The following is a 21,290-nucleotide window of genomic DNA, read 5'->3' on the forward strand; positions in this document are numbered from 1 at the left end:
AGGGTGAGTCACATCTCTCAATGATTTGATCTTCCAACATTTTTTTGATTTCTTGCTTTACTTCTTGCCGATACTTATAAGGAATTGGATAAGTCTTCGATCGAAAATTTCTCAAGTTTTTCACCTCAAATGAGTGCTCGTATTTTGTGGCCACTCGGTTTTCCTCATTTATCAGCGTTTCATAGTCTCTTAAAATTATACGCAAATCATTTTCTTTGCCTTCTCCACATATCAATTTTTTTTCTCTCCCATCAAATTTTTCGCACATATTCACCGTGTACTCCGTGTCTTCTTCAAACACCACTGTCTCCATTGTGTCCTCTTCATTTTCCTTTGTGTTTTTTTTTGTTGGGCTCGTCTCTTCTTTTGAGGAATCCCAAGTTTTGCTTTTATTTCTTGTCAAAATTTTTCCATCTTCTTCTCCTGAGCTCGTCTCATCTTTTGAGGAATCCCAGGTTTTTTTTTCTTTGATCTTTTTCAGACCTTTTCCCCTCTTTCTTCCTTTTCCTTTCTTCGTCGCCAGGTTCATTTCCACCGTTTGTTCTTTCTCTGATTCGTCCGTAATTTGTTTCTCTTGTTCCTTATCCTGTTCTTCTTCTTTTTCCTTGGTTATTTTCATCGTATTGGTTTTGAAGTCGATCACTACATGTTTTTCCGTTAATTCGTCAACGCCTACAATCATGTCATGTGACATATTCGGCATTATTACACATTGAAGTGCATACATATTTTTTTTCAATCGTACCATTACTCGTATACCTTCATTTATTGTTGCCAATGTCCGTTTATTTGCGCCCACTAAATTCACCCTAGGTATTTTATAAATTAGACTTGTTAAATTTACTTCTTCGATTAATTTTCTGTTGACCAGTGTTATTTCAGAGCCTGTGTCTATCATAATTTTAATTGGTTTCTCATTTATAAATCCATCCACAAATTTTAAATTAACTCCATTTCTCTTTTCATTGTTTCCTGCCAGTTTAATAAATTCCTTGGGGTGACAAAAAATTCCTGTTTGTTTCTTCGTTTTTAGTGAGCGCCTTCTTGAAAACACGCCTATTGTTCTTCTGTGTTTTCTCTCCCGTCATCTTCTCTCTCATATTCATTTTCTTCTCTTTGCATATTATTTATTTCTCTTCTGTTCTCTTTTGGTCTATCATTCCCGTATCGATTACCGCGAGATTCCTGTTCATTCCGTGGGTTATTGTATCTGTTTCCTTGGTATGGGCGGTTATTTCTACTCTGATTTTCCCGATCCCTGTTTTCATTCCATCTCTGGGTTCTGGGTTCATAATTCTCTCTTCCGTTCGGTCTATTTTCATATCCCCGTCTAGGTATGAATTCTCGTCTTGTATAATCTCTTCTAAAATTTTGACCTCTATCTCTATATTCTTGGTTTTCTCTTTGTCTATAATTTTCTTGCGGTCTTCTTTCTCTTCTTTCATGCCTATGTGATTCTCTCATTTGCAAAAATTGACATAAGCTGTCAATGTCCTTGTAATTTTGGAGATTTATGTGGTCTTCCAAGGTATCTTCAAAATGTCGCGATATCAACTCTACCAATTGTTCTGATGAATAATTATATTGCAAATGTTTTGCATTATTATAGAGTTGTAATGCGTACATCTTTTCTGATACGCCCATCCTCTCATGGTATTTTCCATTTTGTAACTCTTTATTTACTTGTAGTTGCTGGATTTTTCCCCAGAAATAATTTAAGAATCTTCTCTCAAAATCTTGCCAATTGTCCAATTCTTCTTCCTTGCTGACAAACCAAAGATTTGCCTCTTCTGTGAGATGGTTTCTGATGGTTTCCTTTGCTGTTGCAAACGGTCCTATGTATTTGACTTTTTCCTTTAGGTTATTTATAAAAGGCACTGGGTGTATTTTCCTTATATCCCCGCCAAATCGTACTTTTACGTCTTCTGTGCTATGTACGATGACTTCCTTTCTTTCTACTCCTCTTATCTCCATCTCTGCAATTTGTTTAAATCTCCTTTCCGTTTCTTTCCGGTCTTCTTGTAGCGCATTTTCAAATTTTATTTCTATCTGTTCTAATTCCCTTTTTTGCATACTCTGAATATCCTTCATTTTAGTTTCGATTTCTTCTCTCTGCAATTCTATTTTCCTCTCTGTTTCTTCCCTACTTCTTTCTAAACAGACTTTTATTTCGTTTTCATATTTGTCCATACGCGTTTCCATTTTTTGTTCCATTTTTCTTTGGTTTTCTTCCAAATTGTCCAATTTTTGTTCCGTTCTTTGTTGTGATTCATCCATTATGTGTTTTGTTTCCAGTTGATTTTTATCCATTTTTTGTGACGATTCTTGTATTTGTTGTGTCTGTATTTGCATCATAGCTAATAATTTTTCTAACATCCCTGTTTCTTTTCTTTCCTCCATTATTGTAGCATTTCCTTCATTATCCGATCCTTTATCAATAATTGTTTCCTCTTCTATCTTATCCTCTTTCCTTTCTTGCGTTTTGCTTTGACTCCTTGTGGCCGACATGTTCGTTAGATTATTTATCCCCGCCAAATATGAAACTTTGAAATTTGTGCAATAATTTCCCCGCCAAATATAAAATTCTACTGGTCTGTTGCAACAAACGGGACTTTTCCTGTTCAAATGTAATAACTCTTGAGTACGAGTATCAAATTTCAATATCCCACAAATAAATCAAATGGTAAAATATCAAATGTCAAAATCAATCAAATCATTCAAGTATGGTAAAATTATCAAATTTAAATATCACACAAATAAATCAATTATGGTAACCTATAAATTGTCAATATCACGAATAAATCAATTATGGTAAATTGTATCTTAAAAAAAATATATAATCTTTATGTCCTCAATTTTTACATAATATTTCACTTTATCCCCGGCATATAAACTTTCAAATATCTGCTCGTCTACTCCTATCCTTTCAAATTTGCCAACTAGAAATATTTTTCAAAGCTTTACACGTTGGGGGCCATTTTGTTATGCTATTTAAATTGTATTATATTGCTTACTTAGGAAAAATCCTGTCTATATTTATTAAATGAACTAATCTCCAATTAATCACAATAAATCAGCATTAATTAATTACAATCTCAGGCTATTTAAATTGTACGATTTACCTTTGATCGTGGATTCAAAATATTTTCCAATTGGCGTCCTAATCGGGATAGGTAATATGACCTGAATAAAATACATAGAATTTCAACTGAACTATATGTGAGATGTCCTTTATTTTAATGAAATTTTATACAACAATCAATCCTGTAATATTTGCAATATACTAACTTTAAATATATGAGAAGTTGTTTTCTATCATGGACCCAAATGTTATTTTACATTGATTTTTAATATGTGTTATAACTAAGCTCTTTTTATAATTCCTTTTTTTTTTAGTGATCGCAAAATTAACTGTCTCTATTATTTATTCAATTTACTTAATTAATAAATGAAAATCACACTCCGGCTCTAATGAAATTTGACTGACCTTTCCTTCTCTGCCGTTGCAATTCTATGGCCACGCCACAACAAAAAAATCCTTTCTCTGCTTCTGCTCCTATTGTGGTCCAGATGACGTACACCTTTCTCCTATCTGTCCTTGTATCTCCAAATGTTTCCGGCTTCGTCTGCTATTAATATTCTTAGGCCCTTTGGTTTTCTATCTCTCTGTACCCCGTTCCTCACACTGGTCAGCTTTTCCACCGCAAATAAACACACCCGGTAAATTACGTCTTCGGGACTTCAAACAAACACAAATCACAAAGCTCCTTCCTTCTTGGACGACGAAAACTGACTAACTAACCTTTTTTTCTCTCTCCTATCTCATAGCCAAAACCAAACCTCCTTGCATTCAAAATTTGACCAATAAAAATCATCCACCTCTTGTGAGTATATCGTTACCACCCAACTCTCTCTATAAAACGTCATTCGGGTAATTCCAGAAAACAAATCTTCTTTAATTATTCTAACTAAATCTATCTACTTTACAAATATTTCTTACTAATAGCTACAAACGATACCTGTTTCTCAATTCAATGTCTTTTGTTAATAAACTTTTACCGATATAATCTTTCGGGGAGAAAACCACCGCAAATCCCGGTCCATTGTTCAACACTTTCTATATACACTTTTATTCCGGGTAAAACCATTTCACAATAACCGACTTATTTAAATTTCTTATCGATAATATTTGAAAGTCTTGTCTCTGAGGCCTAATGAACAATTCTTCGAACAACTTAAAATACATATTTTGTCTTATACAGGATGTTTGAAAATTCATATGCCCGTGTCTTTATGAAATATCAATAATTTTAATTTTTATTTAAGTAATAAAATTTGTATATCGGTTTTTTATTGCTTATGGACATTCAAAAGTACAACAATATATATATATATATATATATATATATATATATATATATATATATATATATATATATATATATATATATATATATATATATATATATGGCGCAAGAGCACAATTCGTCAAACGCTCCGTGTATGAATTGGTATCATTAGAGTCTTATAACGCATTATTTCTGCATAACCTTGTGTCGTTAGAGACAAGGTAGATACAAATTCCAACATAGAACGGCCAGAGAATGTCTCTGCTTATTTCCCACCTGTAGTGGTAGCTGCAAAACGTGCAAAAGGATTGCACACTTTTGCCGAAATGTAAACTTTGCAATTTTCTAACAGCTCAAAAGGATAGAAAACGATTTTATTAAATAGTATTTCGTTTGTGGCCATCAAAATAGATGGCTCCTTTTGCAGCTATCATCACAGGTGGCAAGTAAACAGATACATTCGCTGGCAGTTCTGTGTTTGAATTTGTATCTACTCGAGTCTTTGTGATGACGCAAAGTTTTGCAGAAATAACGAGTTATAAAACCAATGATACCGATTCATACACGGAGTGTTTGACAACAATAATTGTGCTCTTTTGCCTTTTCTATTCATCAAAGCGATAGCAGGCTTTTGTTGAGATGTAAACTTTAGTTAAGAATTTGGGAGATAGAAGAAGATAAAATTCTTAAATCAAAAGGAATAAAGACAATATTTACCGAACAACAAAAACTTTCATCTCTTCGCTTCACCCGTCAATCAAAATCCTACTGTCAGAAATGTTCGCACCAACCACCGCACTAATCCCCTCGCTGGCCCCACGAAAACCACCACCCAAGCTACGTCACCATCGTCGGTATAAATGACCCGTCCTCTATTCCCAGCATCAGTAATGAGTTAATTAGTGATCATTGTCTGGAGGCTCTGGAGACTGAGACCTCGGAAGTCCTGAAGAAGACATCGAAGAGGATGTCGAATGCTTAGCGCAATTATAATCGTATTAATCTTATATATACATATATTAAACCTAGAGCTAAGATTACTAGTAGATTAGTTACTAAGATTACTAGTACTAATCACGACCAGCGAGTCAGAAATACTTATTTAGGGTTGCCTTCCATCTTTCATACCGTTTTTGTTGTTACGTTAGTTTGTTATTATTTACTCGCATTAACCGTTCTTTTGATAACATTCTAAACTTTTTTTAACATTATTACATCATTCTGGAGACTCCCTAATCCACGCTTTCTAACTTTTCAGCAGGGTACATGTTTGACAATCATGGATCACAATGGGTCGTATTAGTGTTTTATACAATTGCATCTTCGAATTATATCGTAGTATTTTAGTATTTTTCTGTGTAAAGGCCAAAACGTTCAGAGGTTAGAAAAAAGTTTAGAATGTTAAAAAAAGATAAGGTTAATTGAGAGTAAATAATAACAAACTAACGTAACAACAAAAAAGGTAGGTATGAAAGATGGAAGGCAACTCTAAATAAGTATTTTTGACACGGTGGTCGTGATTAGTACGGTGCTGCCAAGTTATAATAGGAAAAAGTTAGTACTTAGAAAAAAAGAAGTTACAATGGAAGCCCTCGAAACGGATTACCTCAGGCCTCATGCCATGTTTCAAGAATTCAGAGAATTACAAATGAAAAATAAGGAGTTGTACAAATTTTACAGAAACTGTACATCAGAGACTATAATGAAGACACCTGTACTGTGAACATGTAATTAGATTCTGAGAGAAAGAAGGAAAAAAGGAAGACCATCATCATCATAGAAGGAAGCAGGCATGGTTTAAAATAATAAATATCCCAATATAGAAAATTAAATACTAACCCATATGAACATAGTCCTCGGCAGGTTTTAAAACGTCTATGATATTGATCCTTTTCAGATTTGTCTGGATTTGTACATTGACTTGTACCAATCCTTCTCCTTGAACACATTGCTCGACTAAATTTTTGTTATCATCCAGCTAAAATCATTATTACTTTAACAAATACTTATATATTATATTAAATCATTTATAAAATAAATTATTATGAAAAGAAATTATAGTAAAGTAATTATAAATTTAAAAATAGTTTGTACTAATTTAATCAACGTTATTTATTTAGCATTTGGAAGAAACATAATTACGGACGAGATGAGGAAAACGATTTTTGCTCTTAACCCTTTACGGCCCAGGATTAAACTACTATGCATGTCAGAGAATCCCAAGGATATTTTTCTTACCATCAGACCCACTGACGCATATGTACGGCGGGTATAAAAAATTTGCTAATAAAACTTGGTGAAGTAACAAAAAAAAAGAGTTATTTCAAAAAGTATTGATTAAACTATTTGCTTCGTATGGTAGAGTTCAAAACATCGAGTTACATACAGATCAATATCACACTTTGTACAAATATATCTGGATTCACTTATTTTTTCGTCTAAATCGTACCTCACATACTCATATACAGTAAAAGTCCACTATTTGGAAGAGTAATTTCATCGTTTAAAGGAATTAAATTGTATTCAATTAGCTGTATTTATCATGTGCCTAAAAATACATCGGAAAATAAAAAGCAAGTAAAACGTAAACTAGAGGTAGAAAAAACATTATTTTGGATGACGAGACAAGACATTTTATTTTCGGAGTAAAATTCCAACACTGAAAAAATTTCTCAAGGGCTCGAAAACAATTACTTTTTACCCAAGATATCTCGTAGAATATTAATCAGAGCTATGCGCGAAATGAACTTTCAATATGTAAAAACAGAAAAAGTGTGTTATTAGAAGAAAAAAAAAAGAAATTATTGTGTGGAGAAGAAAATATTTTAAAGAAATACGAAAGCTTCGCAGCATTGAACGGAAAAAATATTATTTGGATGAAACCTGGATTAACGAAGGTCATACAGTTGGAAATGATTGGCAATATTTAAATGCCAAAGGTAAACGCGAAGCATTTATAGAAGGCTGCTTTACGGGATTAAAAGCTTCATCAGAAAAGGGACGACGTTTAATTATTATTCATATAGGAATTGATACAGGGTTCCTTGATGATGGTTTGCTTCAATATTAGTCAAGAAAAACAGGAGATTATCATTAAGAAATGACTTCCGAAGTATTTGAGCGCTGGTTTAAGAGAATCTTAACAAAATTAGAACCTGGTCAGGTCACGTCAATAGATGTTGTAGCGTAACTTCCGCGACAGCCGGGTAGCATCAATAAGCTTTCTGCAAATGTATTGCTTGCTTTTTGTAACAATAAAACATTGAAAATTTTGTTTTCGAAACTTCCACAAAATTTATTATAAAATCTTATCACTACAGCTGTTTCGGCAGAGTACCTTTCTCAAGTGATCTATTTTTGGTATGCATTTACACATTATAGTCTTTACCCAAATAGGTTGAGGAGGGGAGAACTGTTTGTCTCAAGTTGGTTAAAGACTATAGTGGTTTCGTTAAAGACTATAAAGTGTAAATGCATACCACAAATAGATCACTTGTGAAAGGCACTATGCCGAAACAGTGTAGTGATAAGATTTTATAATAAATTTTGTGGGAGTTTTGAAAACAAAGTTTTCAGTGTTTTATTGTTACATAAAATGAATTTCCATCAAGTAACGGTCGAATCCATTAATTATAGCTTTTTGCTTATGACATTCTGTATTTTTAGGGGAATGTAGGGAATAAGCCTCAAAATATATTCAAATGTTTAATTTACTGACGTTTCGATCTCTATAAAGAGACCGTTTTCAAATATATAAATGATAGATATATTTATTTTTTATAGCTTTTTAAGTTAAAAACTTAAACTAAGTCTAACTTAAACTTAGCCGTTTAAGTTAGAAAAAAAAAAGAAAATAAATAATATAAGATTATATAAATAATATTATATAAATATATAATAATAAACAAATAAAATAAATGTAACTATCGTGTATACCTTTAAAAACGGTCTTTGGATATAGAGATCGAAACGTCAGTAAAAACTTGTAAATAAATTTATATTGTGGTCTAGTTCGAAAAATATAATATAATTAACGTTGAAATAAAAGTGAGTGTACGCCACTGGATTGTCGTACGTCTTTCCCCACTTCTCTGCCTTCAAACGATGAAATCACTCTTCCAATAAGTGGAATTATAGTATAGGAACCACATATTTTTATTTGGATATATTTATTTGGATATATTGAAAAGTATGTAATATTTTTAAAAAATATTACATATTATCGTTATTTTATAATTTTTATTATCTCTCACTATATGCATATTTTCCAAAATCTATGTAGATCTCTCAGTAACGATACTCAACTGGACAAAAAAAAATATTGTACATATATATTGTAAAATATACTATACTTTCTGGTCTCTAATATTATTTAGTTGATACTAAAAATAGAAACTTACAATTTGTACAACGCAGCGAAGGGCCGCCGAAGAAGCGGCAAAGTGATGGCGACTGTTTTCTGGAATGCGAAGGGCATCATCCACATCGAAAACTTGGAAAAAAGGAAAAAAATAAATGGTGAGTACTACGCAGCATTAGTGGATCGATTCGATGCCGAATTGCGTCGAAAACGCCCCGGTTTGGAACGCAAAAAAGTGCTCTTTCACCAAGACAATGCACCGGCTGACCGATCGGCCGTCGCCATGGCAAAATTACACGAATTAGGCTATGAATTAGTTGAACACCACCGTATTGCCCAGATCTTGCTGCCAGCGATTTTTTCCTGTTTCCAAACCTAAAAAAATGGCTGGGAGGACGCCGTTTCGCAACAAATGATGAAGTCGTCGCTGAAACTTCGGCCTATTTTGAAGAGCTCTAGCAAAAGTACTATTCGGATGGGATAAAAAAATTGGAATATCGTCTTACTAAGTGTATCGAGGTAATAGGGGACTATGTTGTTTTGAAACTTGTTTTTTCTATCAAAGGCTAGTTTTATATCAATCCACCCTCGTAATCAAGCACATTTTGATTATTTTTGTAAATGTTTTTATATATTACTTAAAATTAAAAAAGAAAGAATGCTCCCCTATTAGATCCAAATCAGCTAGATTTATAAAGAGGGACATAGGTACATGGAATGTAAGTCGCGTGTACGAGACAGGAAAATTTCATGACACTTTAAAAAAATGAGGTGGCTAGATATATATAGTCATTGAATAAGTGAAGTGAGATGGCCAAGTTTTGGCAAAGTAACTATATATGATTATATTGTATACTAAAAGGTAAAAAGAAAATAAAACATAAATGGGGTGGCAATATTTGCGATGAAGGATACGCACAAAGCTTTAGTCCTATTCTCAGATAAGATATTAATCATACAATTGCAAGAAATACAATAAATGTGAATATATTGCAAGCCTGTGCACTCACATAAGACTATGATGAAAAAAAAATGTATGCATCCATACAAGACTATCATGAAAAATATATTGAAACATTCTATAATCGTTTAGAAAGAAAGAAAAAAAAAGTTTTTGCATCTACTAATAAACACGAGCTAAATATTTTCATGGAAAATTTTATTGCGAAGATTGGCGAAGGAAAACAGCGAGATATAATAAGAAAATATAGTCTGGGGATACGAAAAGAAAGAGAATTGTTAAATTTTTTGATTATATCTTACAACTCCTAAATACACCCATAAATAATTACAATATTTCTTTATAGAAAAATAATTTTAAATTCTCTGGACTCTAGTTTAGTATTTCATACAAACAGAAATAAAGGCGTTTTGGGTATTCTGGTTGCTGGTTGAGTCCAGGAATCATCTCACTTGAATTTTGAAGATTACATTTACTTGATATTATGGTCAAAGACTTTTAACACTACCATAAGTAAGATGTACCTTTTTATACTGAGACATATCAGATTTGATAGCAAAAACAAAATCAATATGATATCAAGTGATAAGTTAGCACCCATTCGTGATATTCATCATCAGTAGCTTGACAACCCTTTTCCGTGATATTATTAAGTGTTTAAGAAGTATGTGCGCCGAACTTTATTCACCCAATAGAAGTTGCAATTTTCGTCAATACATTTTGTCCAAATCTAATAAGTATGGAATCCAATTATTTGCGGTGGTGGATGCCAGAAAGTTACACAAATTAAAGATAAGTCTACTACTAGTACACCAGTTCAAAATAAGACATTCAGCAGAAGGTGTCATTAGATTAATTTCACCAATACATAAAACTAGTTATAGTATTACTGGTAACTAGTATATCAGTATTAGACTTGTAAATAATCTATTAGTCAATCATATATTTATACTTGTGAGGATGTTGCAAAAAATAGAGCGATTCCTCAAAATTTCAACACAATAAAATATACACTGTTAAAAACAACATTTTCGGTTTTACTAAAACAATTATATTGATGTTATACGCCCCAAGAAAATCAAAATCACTTTACTATTTTAATACTAATTTCAAGTTTACATAAAGACGCAGCTGTCCATGCCATCTCTGGAGTCTCAGAAACTAGAACTGTTGACATTTTAAATAATGACAAAAGGTAGGAATGAGTGACTGGCTATATGCTATATATAATGTTGGTAGAATAGCACAACGATGATCTGTGACTCTTTTTTATATATTTTTAATGTTTAAGCTATAAATCCTCTTATGTTTTGTTTCAATTCATTACATAAAATTCAAGTATTTAAATAGTAACCCAATATTTTTAGTATACTTTCAATTTAATATGATGTGTTTATAATTAACAGATGGATTCTAGTAAGGTTTCTATTATGTTTCTTAATTTGTATGTCTCTAGGCTGGGTTAGTTTATCTGGATTTATGTGCCCTTGGGGCCACTTGGTAATAACACTAAGATTTTTTCGTAGCACCTTTCAGGCTACCTATGGTCACATGTAATTTACCATTTACAGAACACCAGAATGAAAATATTAAAACAGTTGGTAGTACATCTGAAATTGTTTTAAAGATAATTGATTTAATATCTAAATATAACTCTTTTAAAAACCCATTTATAACATGATCATTAGCAAAGTAAAGTAAAACCTAAAACCCAAAATAAAATGATCACTTTTGCTTCAAAGGAAATTCTTGATAATATTGTAATGAAATCCAAACAGCTCCTTATTTTCTCTTATACTAGATACCCCTCAAGACATTTTAAGGGTTTACTACTTTAACAGGTCAAGGTACTGACAAAATAACTACTATTGAGGCGTTTGACTTTTTAAAATAAAAAATGTAAAAATCAAGGATATGACGGAGCTGATGTGATGGGAGATCAATGCTCTAATCCAGAATCAAACAAAAATTAGAAAAGGGCGAGTACTTACATTGTGCATTCTGCCTCATATAACTAAACTTAACAAAATTTTGGTGGTGTGTGGACCAAACTATATGAGCTAAGGAACCCAATTGCCACTTGTGTCTATGATATAATTATTATGGTAGAAAGTGCTTAACTTAAATAATATTATTAGTGATAATGATTACATGTGAAAATTTTGCAGAATTTTCAGAAGTGACCATGATACTATGACTAGAAAAAAAAAACAGAGTGGAAGTGGAGTGGTTATTTTTGTTAGTAATAAAATGAAATCAAATCGTATCAAACTAACAAAAAATAGAGTAGAGCAGAAATTTGTATTGTGCAAATTAAATAATACGCAATGTATAGTTGGTTTAAGTATATACCACCACAGTCATTAGCAAATACTTATCGTTCTTAAATAGTCTGTGTGAAATTTTCTGATGACCTTAAATTCTGGAAACCAATTAATTGTTTAGCAGACCAGACTCTCTTGAAGCTGATTTAGATCGTTTATTAGAGTGGTGTGCACATCTATATTATAGCACCATCCTACCCACGGCTTCGTCACTAGTTAACATTTTATATATATTTATATATATATACATATTTATATATATATATACATAGAACCTTTTATGGTATTAGCAATCCTTTGGGTGGGTATTCAGTCTGAGTAAATAATATGGATATTTTTAGCATTTTTTTAGTTTTTTATTAAGACTGCTTATTTTTCAATTTAACATTAAAGTAATAGTGATTATTAATTAAGTTCCTTATATTTTATTTACATGAAAGTATTAGTTGGATAAAATATTTATTTTTGTACTAAACCTAAGTATTTGTTGTGGTTTAGTCTATTAATGGGGTTTTCCCAAATAAATAAACTAAAGTTAGTTGTAAACTTAGTAACTTAATGATTCTTTTAATAATGATCACAGAAATGATTGTCTTTTATGACTTTTTTTCCCATGCATGATGCATCAACCACGCAGGGTTATTAGCGTGTATGGATTGTGATTAGAACTTAACAATAGAATATTAACCATAGCAGTACATAAATAGAAATAAACCTAAATCTATACAAAGTAAAATATTAAATTTTTGATAACAGCTTGCAGTCTTTGAGAAAGGCGAAAATATTTTTAGTATCACTGTCTTTTCCAAGAGCACTATTTAATGTTGATGGTATGTTATGCATTATGTGTTGCACATCATACTTGGGGCACTGCAATAAACAATGTTTTACCGTTAAGACACTTTTACACATGTCACACACAGGTTTATCAGCACGTTTTAGTAGGTAGTCGTGTGTTAACCGAGTATGACCAATCCGGAGGCGAGTGAAGGTTACTTGTTATCTTCTAATGTTAAATTTTGGGAATTTTTATGATTAATATCAACTTTGTACAGCTTAGTTGGGAAGTTCTTCCATGTATCCTGCCATATTGAATTAATCTTTTCTTTAAAGAATGCTTTCAGGTCGGTGTGAAGAGATTTCGTATTCTCTTCTGCATTTGGGTTCGTAGGTGCATTTTTTGCTATTTAGTCTACAACCTCATTTCCTTCGATTCCAGTATGTGACGGTACCCATATAAAATTATAGAGACCGACCGAATGTGATTTTTTTGGCCGAAGCCGAAGCCGATGCCGAAGTTCGGCCTGTAGGTTACCTTCGGCCGAAGCCGAAGCCGAAGCCGAAGGTGACTAAAAATATACCTATTATATGTTAAAAATTTAAATAATGTGCTTTATTTTTTTATTACCTGATAAGTGGTAAACAAAAATATGAAAGTATGAGATACAAAGTCAAACACTTATACATTATTTGGTAATAGAAGCGATAATAAAAATAAATAACATTATAAAACATTAAAGTCGAATAATTTATAGTCAATAGTCTTTGTTTTGCCATTTAGGTATCTAGTCAAAACACCAGTAATCGTGAGTTTTAACAAATACAATAAAATTATTATTATCAGAATTTTACTACGTGAGAAATATTCAAATGATGATCTTTGAGACATCTTGGCCTATTGTTAAAATTTATATCCTACCTAATACCTGACCTAAAAGTTTGTAAAACGTTTTAGTTAAGGGTATAAAATAGGGTGTAAATATTATTTAAATTATCAAAGACTCGCCGAAGCATATTGTTCAGAGATTGTTTCATTTCTATAGTATAGTAGTATAGTATACTGACAGAGCATTTTATTATTCCACCTTCGGCGAAACCTTCGGCTTTGTTTCGGCCGAAGCCGAATTTAGGCCGAAGGTTTAAATATTGGCCGAAGGTGGCCGAAGCCGATGCCGAAGCCGATTAATCGGTCGGTCTCTAAAAATTAACTTTAATGTTCATATTTTCTGCATGTTTTAGTTCCTTTTTAATGAGAAGAAGTAGTGGATGATTGCAGTAGAGTTGGTTTAATGCCATTATTGAGCTGAGAGAATCTGTAATAATGATATTTCTCTTTTTATTTTTGTTCACTATCAGAACTAGTGCTTTTAGTATCGCATACAGTTCAGCTGAGAACGTTGTTGTATATGAAGGTAATTTGTAAGCTCCTGTATAATCTGATGAGTAGATTGCTGCCCCAGTTTCGTCTTCGTTTTTGGAGGCATCTGTGTAAACTTTGAAACAGCTACCACATTTGCTTAATATTTTAAGAAATTCTTGATTCATTTGACTTACAGGTGTTTCTGATTTGTTTAGGCGCAATAAGCTGGTGTCAGTAGAGGGAAGTCGAATTGTCGAAGGAGGAGGGGTTTGAATTGAGGAGATATCGTAGGTGTCTGGAAAATGGATACCTATTGTTAACAAGTAGGTATGTAGGCGGTAATAGAAAGGGTGATCAGTTCGATTTGAATTTTTTATGACTTGATAAATAAAATATATATGTTTTTAAATGAAAAACTTTGGAGGTGGCGTGGTTTAAGGGAAACATTTATGAAGTCATATATGTATTTAGTAAGACTCATAAAAGATTATGTACCTAACCCATCTCGATAAAATCTCACTTTATATATGTTTTATGTTACTTGATAAATATTATTTTTATTTTTTTTTTTTGAGTTTTCATGTTTTCTCACATGTTTGCATTGTATTGTATTGATACTACTTAGTGGTTTAAAGTAAAGTTTTGCAGAGAATCAATCTAACATCTAAAAGGCTCCGTAATGAAAATAAATCTCTTGATGAGACAACATTCCTTCTCAAAATGAGCTTAATAGATTTAAAAAAATCTAAGAAATAAATTTGAAGTTGTTAAGGAAGCTTAAACACTTCCCAAGGAATTGAATGTGTTCTGCAGAAGCATATGTTTAATTATTGATCAAATTTCCAGACAGTTTATAGCATAAAAAAGATTAAGAATCATTGCATCTGTTTAACACTAAAGTATCTCAACAGAAAGATAATAAATTGATCATTACAGCCAGAAACAAAGCTGATTTTTCACATGCTCAAGAGACCCAAATAGGGTGCTTTAGAAATATTTCTTTAAATAAAATATGAAAAAGAGGCATACCAAATTTAAAGAATTATTAAAATTTCTAATGGTGGAAAACATTACTCTCTCCAGCAGCCTTCCTGATGACTGTACAGTCAAGATGATATTTTTGACTCTTCTAGTTAGATCAGCATCAGCTGAAAGGATTATTATTATTGTTAACTTAACACTTTATGGGTGGATACATATATGTGAAATGAATAGTACCTCCACACATGTATGCCATGTTTGCCGTACAAATAGCGGCACAACAAGATCTGGTGATAGAAGCACACACATTCAAAGGGGTCTCGGAGTTGGAACACAACTAAATAACAGCAACCTAGTAAGCATAGAAATTAAGGGAAGAATATACCTGGCGAATTAGCAGAAAAACCAAGATACTAATATATGAAACTCTTATTAAACCTATCCTGACATACGCGTCAGAGACATGGACTATGGTAAAAAGCGACGAAGAACTGTTAGGCCGCTTTAAAAGAAGAATACTTAGGCACATATACGGAGGAGTACAAGAAAGCGAGATATGGCGCAGGTACTACAATTTTGAGTTGTATCAATGCTATGAAAAATGCAACATCGTCCGGTCGATTCAAATTAATAGACTAAGGTGGCAATGACACCTTGAAAAAATGGATACTGGAGACCCCTAAGGAGAGATATTATATCAAGAGCCAGTAGAAACCAGGAAGAGAGGCAGGCCAAGATCTAGATTTAAAACTTAAGTCGAAGATGACTTGATGAATCTAGGGGTCAGAAATTAGAAAACCAGGGCGAAAGATAGGGCGGAATGAAGACTAATTCTTGAACAGGCCAAGACCCACACAGGGTTGTAGAGCCAAAGATGATGATGATGACATGTATGCCATTGGGTATATGCTCCTGTAAGATATAAATAAGTTTCAGCTCAGAGTACAAATCTTGGTTCATACATCCACACTGAACATAAAGAGGATTAAAAAACATATTTAAAAATAATGGGGTTTTCTTGAGTACACAAATTATACCTAAATCATTTAAAAACTGAACTGTTTCCTGATTTCAATCACTTTATAAAAACAAATATTTAAAAAACACATAAGTAATCATAATCAAACAGCTATATGAGAATTAAAAAGTAAATACCTTCATTAATTAAACTAATATACCATATTACCAACGTACCCAATTGTGTTGGATCTTCCAAAGCAGATATATTATTATGTTCACTGTTGCTTGTATCCTTGCTGTCACCTTCACTAATAATACCTTGAGAATCCAAGTTAAGGGTACATACAGATGTTTCTGGATGATAGTACTCAAGTAGTCATGTTGCCTTCATCATCTAAGATGTACCTTAAAAAAAGTCAATGTTTGAAAAATTTTTGTACACATTCCTTTTTACCATCGAATATTTATTGGAAATAAAACCCACGTATGTAATGTTATTGTTAGTTAGTAATTGTACAATGGTCTTAATAAATGCTGGGATAATACATTTGGTACTACCAAAGATGTAGTTTTGTACAAAATGTACTTACTTTTTATCTGGCTCTGATTGAGACCTACAAATCTTCTGTCCGAAGTCATTTAGACTTAAAATAAATGTTTGAAATTTATTTTTATCCATATTTGAGTCACAGTTATTCAAAATTATCAGTAATATTCGGTTGAGTAACCCTCTTATTATATTCTTGTTGCATATAAAACCAAAGAATATAGACGCTTATAGAACAATTGTTCACTGTTATTTTTGAAAGTTAACAAAAAGGGACATAGATAAAGAAAAGTGGGTCGAGTGGAACGCACGTGTTGCACGTGGTACCACTAAGCCCCGAATTTATAGTCGGTACTCAAGCTCGTGCTTGAGCACGTGCTCCGCCAAGTCGAACTTACGTCAAAGTCATGCTCAAGTATTTGTTGTGTTCTATAAACGGTACTTCGGGTATTCTCGTACAAGATTGATCTCAAGCACGAAAATTAGGGATTTTAAGTAAATTTGATATAATGGCATCCTATAAAAAGAAGATTCTGTCAATTATTATCATTGTCACCAAACTTTATTTAAACATTTTTAGCGCCAAATTTAGCTTTATTGAAGAAGAGGCATGTTGTGTATTAAAAAAATTAATTTTTAATAAATAATTTTAAGGTATGTCATGTATTATAAAAAATATGCATTCGAGGGAATAAATTTCAATTATGTCGATTTTTAGATGAGCTTAAATTGTACTAAATATGCAGGGTATTTAACAAAAGGAAAGGTGTTTTTAATCCAGCTGGTAAAGGAAAATAATACTGTAGAGAATAAAAGGACAGACGGTGCTTCCTTAATGAAAAAAGAAGGGTTAGGAGTACAATACAGCATATTATATAACTGCCAGCCTGAGGTAGATATATTAAGGACTTCAGAACAGCTACGAAAATTGTAAAACAAATTGAACAGAGGTAAAATACTTATTTATTCAATCAATTATTTATTCAATCAAAATTTTTATCATAGAAAATGCAGAGAAACAACAGCATGCTGGCTACATGTGATGGCCCTTTAAAAAAGCCAAAGCCTGATGTAGTGCTGGAGTTTGTGAAAGTTGCTGTTCCCGATATATATGTAAGCATAGTCTGTCCTTGGGACAACACAGAAGTATTTGGAAGAGGTAAATTTACTATATTTTCATACTTAGTATAATTGTAGAACAAAAGGAGGCCCACCAGATAGGAGGACATGTAAGTTTAATTACTGTAACATCAGAATTATCTGACTCCATCCATTGCTTTTCCAGTTTAAAATAAAGAGTTGTTATGTATGATAATTTTGAGAAATCTTACCTGTACATATAATAAGAATTTCAAGTAATACATGTAATATGACACCTGTTGTTCCTATAGAATATGTCAATGTGCTTCAAATGGTAAGTAATCTTAAATATACTTATGGCAATATGTAACAGTAATAACAAACACTACTACTAATGGAGTAGTAGCTATTATAATTGCAAATAAAAAACATTCGCAAAAAAAGGTTTGAATTATTCCAAAGGTTAATAGTAATCTATAGTTATGGATTTTTAAAACAATCATTTATATAATAACTATTCTTATTTTGTACTTAATGTATTACATTGAAAACTGTTAAAAATTCTAAATGTAAATACTAGTACTAGTATGTAGTATTTTGTACTTAATGTATTATATTGAAAACTGTTAAAAATTCTAAATGTAAATACTAGTTGTGGTTATTTTTTTTTGGTGATTTTGGTTTTAATGTATACTATGGTGGTTGTAAAGCGATTATTATATTATTTTATATTTAACAACCCTGATATTATTCCATTTTTTAGTTTTATAAATTGTTACTTTCAAATTTACTTATCGTGAAGGTTATAAATATATTTTCAAATAAAGAATATTAATATTTTAAATGTGTAATTAATTTTATATTTGATAAGGAAAGATTTTGTGAAATGAATAAACACTTATTTAAAATGAGAGAGACAACTCGAACTCAATAAAAATATACTTGCTTAAGTTGTCTGACTATAGTATAACCAAAGAATATAGACGCTTATATAAGCGTCTATATTCTTTGGTATATCCCTCATTTATTTTAAATTAAAATATAAAAAATACATTTCGACATATAAAATAAAAAAGAATTACATTTAACATAGGTATTCAATAATATATATACGTCGATCGGATTAGCCAAGCGGGCTGGGCGGCTGGCTTCTCCTTCGCTTCAATGCGAGAGATGTCAGTTCGATCCCCGGCTCGGTGTGCAGAAAACAAAAAGGCTAACGCAGCAGTTTAAAATTCTAAAATGAATCTGCGGCTTAGTCTAGAATATGCTGGTATCTGATCGGCCTATGGTGGAGCAGTACGGCAAGAGATAAGGGCTTGCGGCTAGGTGATACTCCTCCATAGATCCCTACCGGAAGGGCGTCGAACGCCTAAATACCGGGTATATATATATATATATATATATATATATATATATATATATATATATATATATATATATATATATATATATATATATATATATATTCAATAATATATTCACATTCTCATGCATAACATTGTATTTTCTGGCACATCAGTATTTTCTAGAAAATCATCATCACTATTTATAATTATTTTCCTGTAAACACATATTGCAGAGTACTGCTGTAACACTTATTATTGCAAGATATGTATTTAATTTGATTTGTAGGCTTCATTGCAGACAGGGAAACCATATTTTCCGGGTTCTAAATAGTCTTTTGGCAACATTTATTACATGTGCACTATTATATCTATTTTGTTGATCATTACCTAAAAAGATATATCTATCAAATAACCTATTTTTTGTTTAGCCCATTATCAATAAATACCTTGCTTTAATGCTGGAGTAAGTAGATAGTGCCTGTGCTGCATGCATAATATTCACTATTCATAATAATTCACCTATTAATAATTCTGGAATTTGTCCTCTTTCCTGTCTAACTCTTAATAAACTTTGATCAAATATTAAGCTGCCATGACTTAATCCTGGATGTTGAACAACAATATCCATAATCTCAAAAAACAAAAAATGTATATTATATTGTATCAAAGAATATAGACGCTTATATTCTTTGATACAATATATACATTTTTTGTTTTTTGAGATTATGGATATTGTTGTTCAACATCCAGGATTAAGTCATGGCAGCTTAATAAGCGTCTATATTCTTTGATTGTATTGAAGCGAATTGGAAAAAAATATAAATATAAACAAACAAGTTAGGTTAGGATCCCGTGCTCAAGGCAGGTCGATCCGATGCTTGAGCACGAGCTGTCATTTTTGTGTACTCAAGCTCGATTTCGTGCTCGAGATCCGTTTATAAAACACAAAAACGACTCAAGGTCGACCTCAAGCATCGACCGATACTTGAGTACCGACTATAAATATGGGCCTAAGCACTAAGGAACGGTCATGTCAGCTGTGGCTCTACTATGCTCTACTATTGCTTCTAAAATATGAAAGAGTGGGGCAATAAATGCAACTTTGGATATTTTTATATATAGATGCCGCGTGGTCGTAGAATAGGATTAAATTTTTGCGTTTTATAAAATTTTTTAGAGAAAATAATATTGTTTTAACTTTTAATTAATTAATCTTTTTAGAAAAATTATTATGATTCAAATTTTTAATTGAAATAATGTACAAATCTACAAATAATATAATTAAAACTCTCTTTTTATAAACTATAAATAAAATTAATTAAAAGTCAATCACCGGGAGAGAAAGCTCAAAAAATTGTAAGGTGTTTTGATCAAAAAAAAATTCCTGATCTTATTAGTACGCTAGGATTGCTTTTTAACACATACACCAAAGAATTATTTTTTATAATTGGAGAATTCGAAATTGTGTAGTATAATTTCGGATTTTTAAATTAAAAAATAAATAAGTAAGTCTCAAATAACTCCTCACTAGAGCTCAACAAAGGAAGATAAGAAAAAGGCAAAAATGGCTGCTGGGACATAGACCATAGCAAATCCTTAGAAATTCAAATCAGCAACACCCGACGATAAAAAGAGACTTCGGGAGAATACCATCAACCCCCTCGTAACAGAGTTGCTAAGAACTCAAGGTGCTCTAACGAGCAGACTAGGTTATAAAGCACCCTGACAAAAGTGGTAGCACACAGGCACCATCCTGTTACTCAACTAGATCGGGCTCAAGCAAATTTGATCATTAACAAACTGGAGCAAGCACTTGATGAGGCTCCTATCTGAGGTCAAAATGAACTTCTGCAGTTCCATAAAGGCATAGGCAAGGAAAGAAAACTTTTTAACACAGTAAAAGTTAGAAAAACATCATACTTAGGCCACATACTGAGAAATAATAAGTACCAATGTATATGTATATATATTTCTCATATATTTTTATTTTACTTTTTTTGTTTTTTAATATATCTTTAACATTTATTTTAACAAATGTCGATATACATATAGAGATATATAAATATTTTATTTCATATTTTTTCCAAACGAGTCACAAGCACTTCTTTTTTCTTACTCTTATATATATATATATATATATATATATATATATATATATATATATATATATATAATGAAAAGAATATTATTTAGTTGAATATACTATGTAGTAATTAAACACTAAGTTAACATTTGGTTT

The 21,290-nt window shown here is 31.8% G+C and overlaps 1 protein-coding gene across 1 annotated transcript in view; it reads right to left on the minus strand.

Moving 5' to 3' along the window:
• Window positions 1-21,290, minus strand: part of LOC140431090 (DNA-binding protein Ets97D-like) — a 122,437-nt gene that overhangs the window by 55,675 nt on the left and 45,472 nt on the right. The window contains exons 2-3 of the mRNA XM_072519013.1: window positions 16,310-16,480; window positions 6,189-6,327 (exon numbers count right to left, since the gene is read on the minus strand). Coding sequence (XP_072375114.1) covers window positions 6,189-6,192 — 4 coding nt within the window. The 5' untranslated portion in view covers window positions 6,193-6,327; window positions 16,310-16,480. The remainder of the gene's footprint in view (window positions 1-6,188; window positions 6,328-16,309; window positions 16,481-21,290) is intronic.

The sequence above is a fragment of the Diabrotica undecimpunctata genome, unplaced genomic scaffold, assembly GCF_040954645.1.
Source record: "Diabrotica undecimpunctata isolate CICGRU unplaced genomic scaffold, icDiaUnde3 ctg00000568.1, whole genome shotgun sequence".
NCBI lineage: Eukaryota > Metazoa > Arthropoda > Insecta > Coleoptera > Chrysomelidae > Diabrotica > Diabrotica undecimpunctata.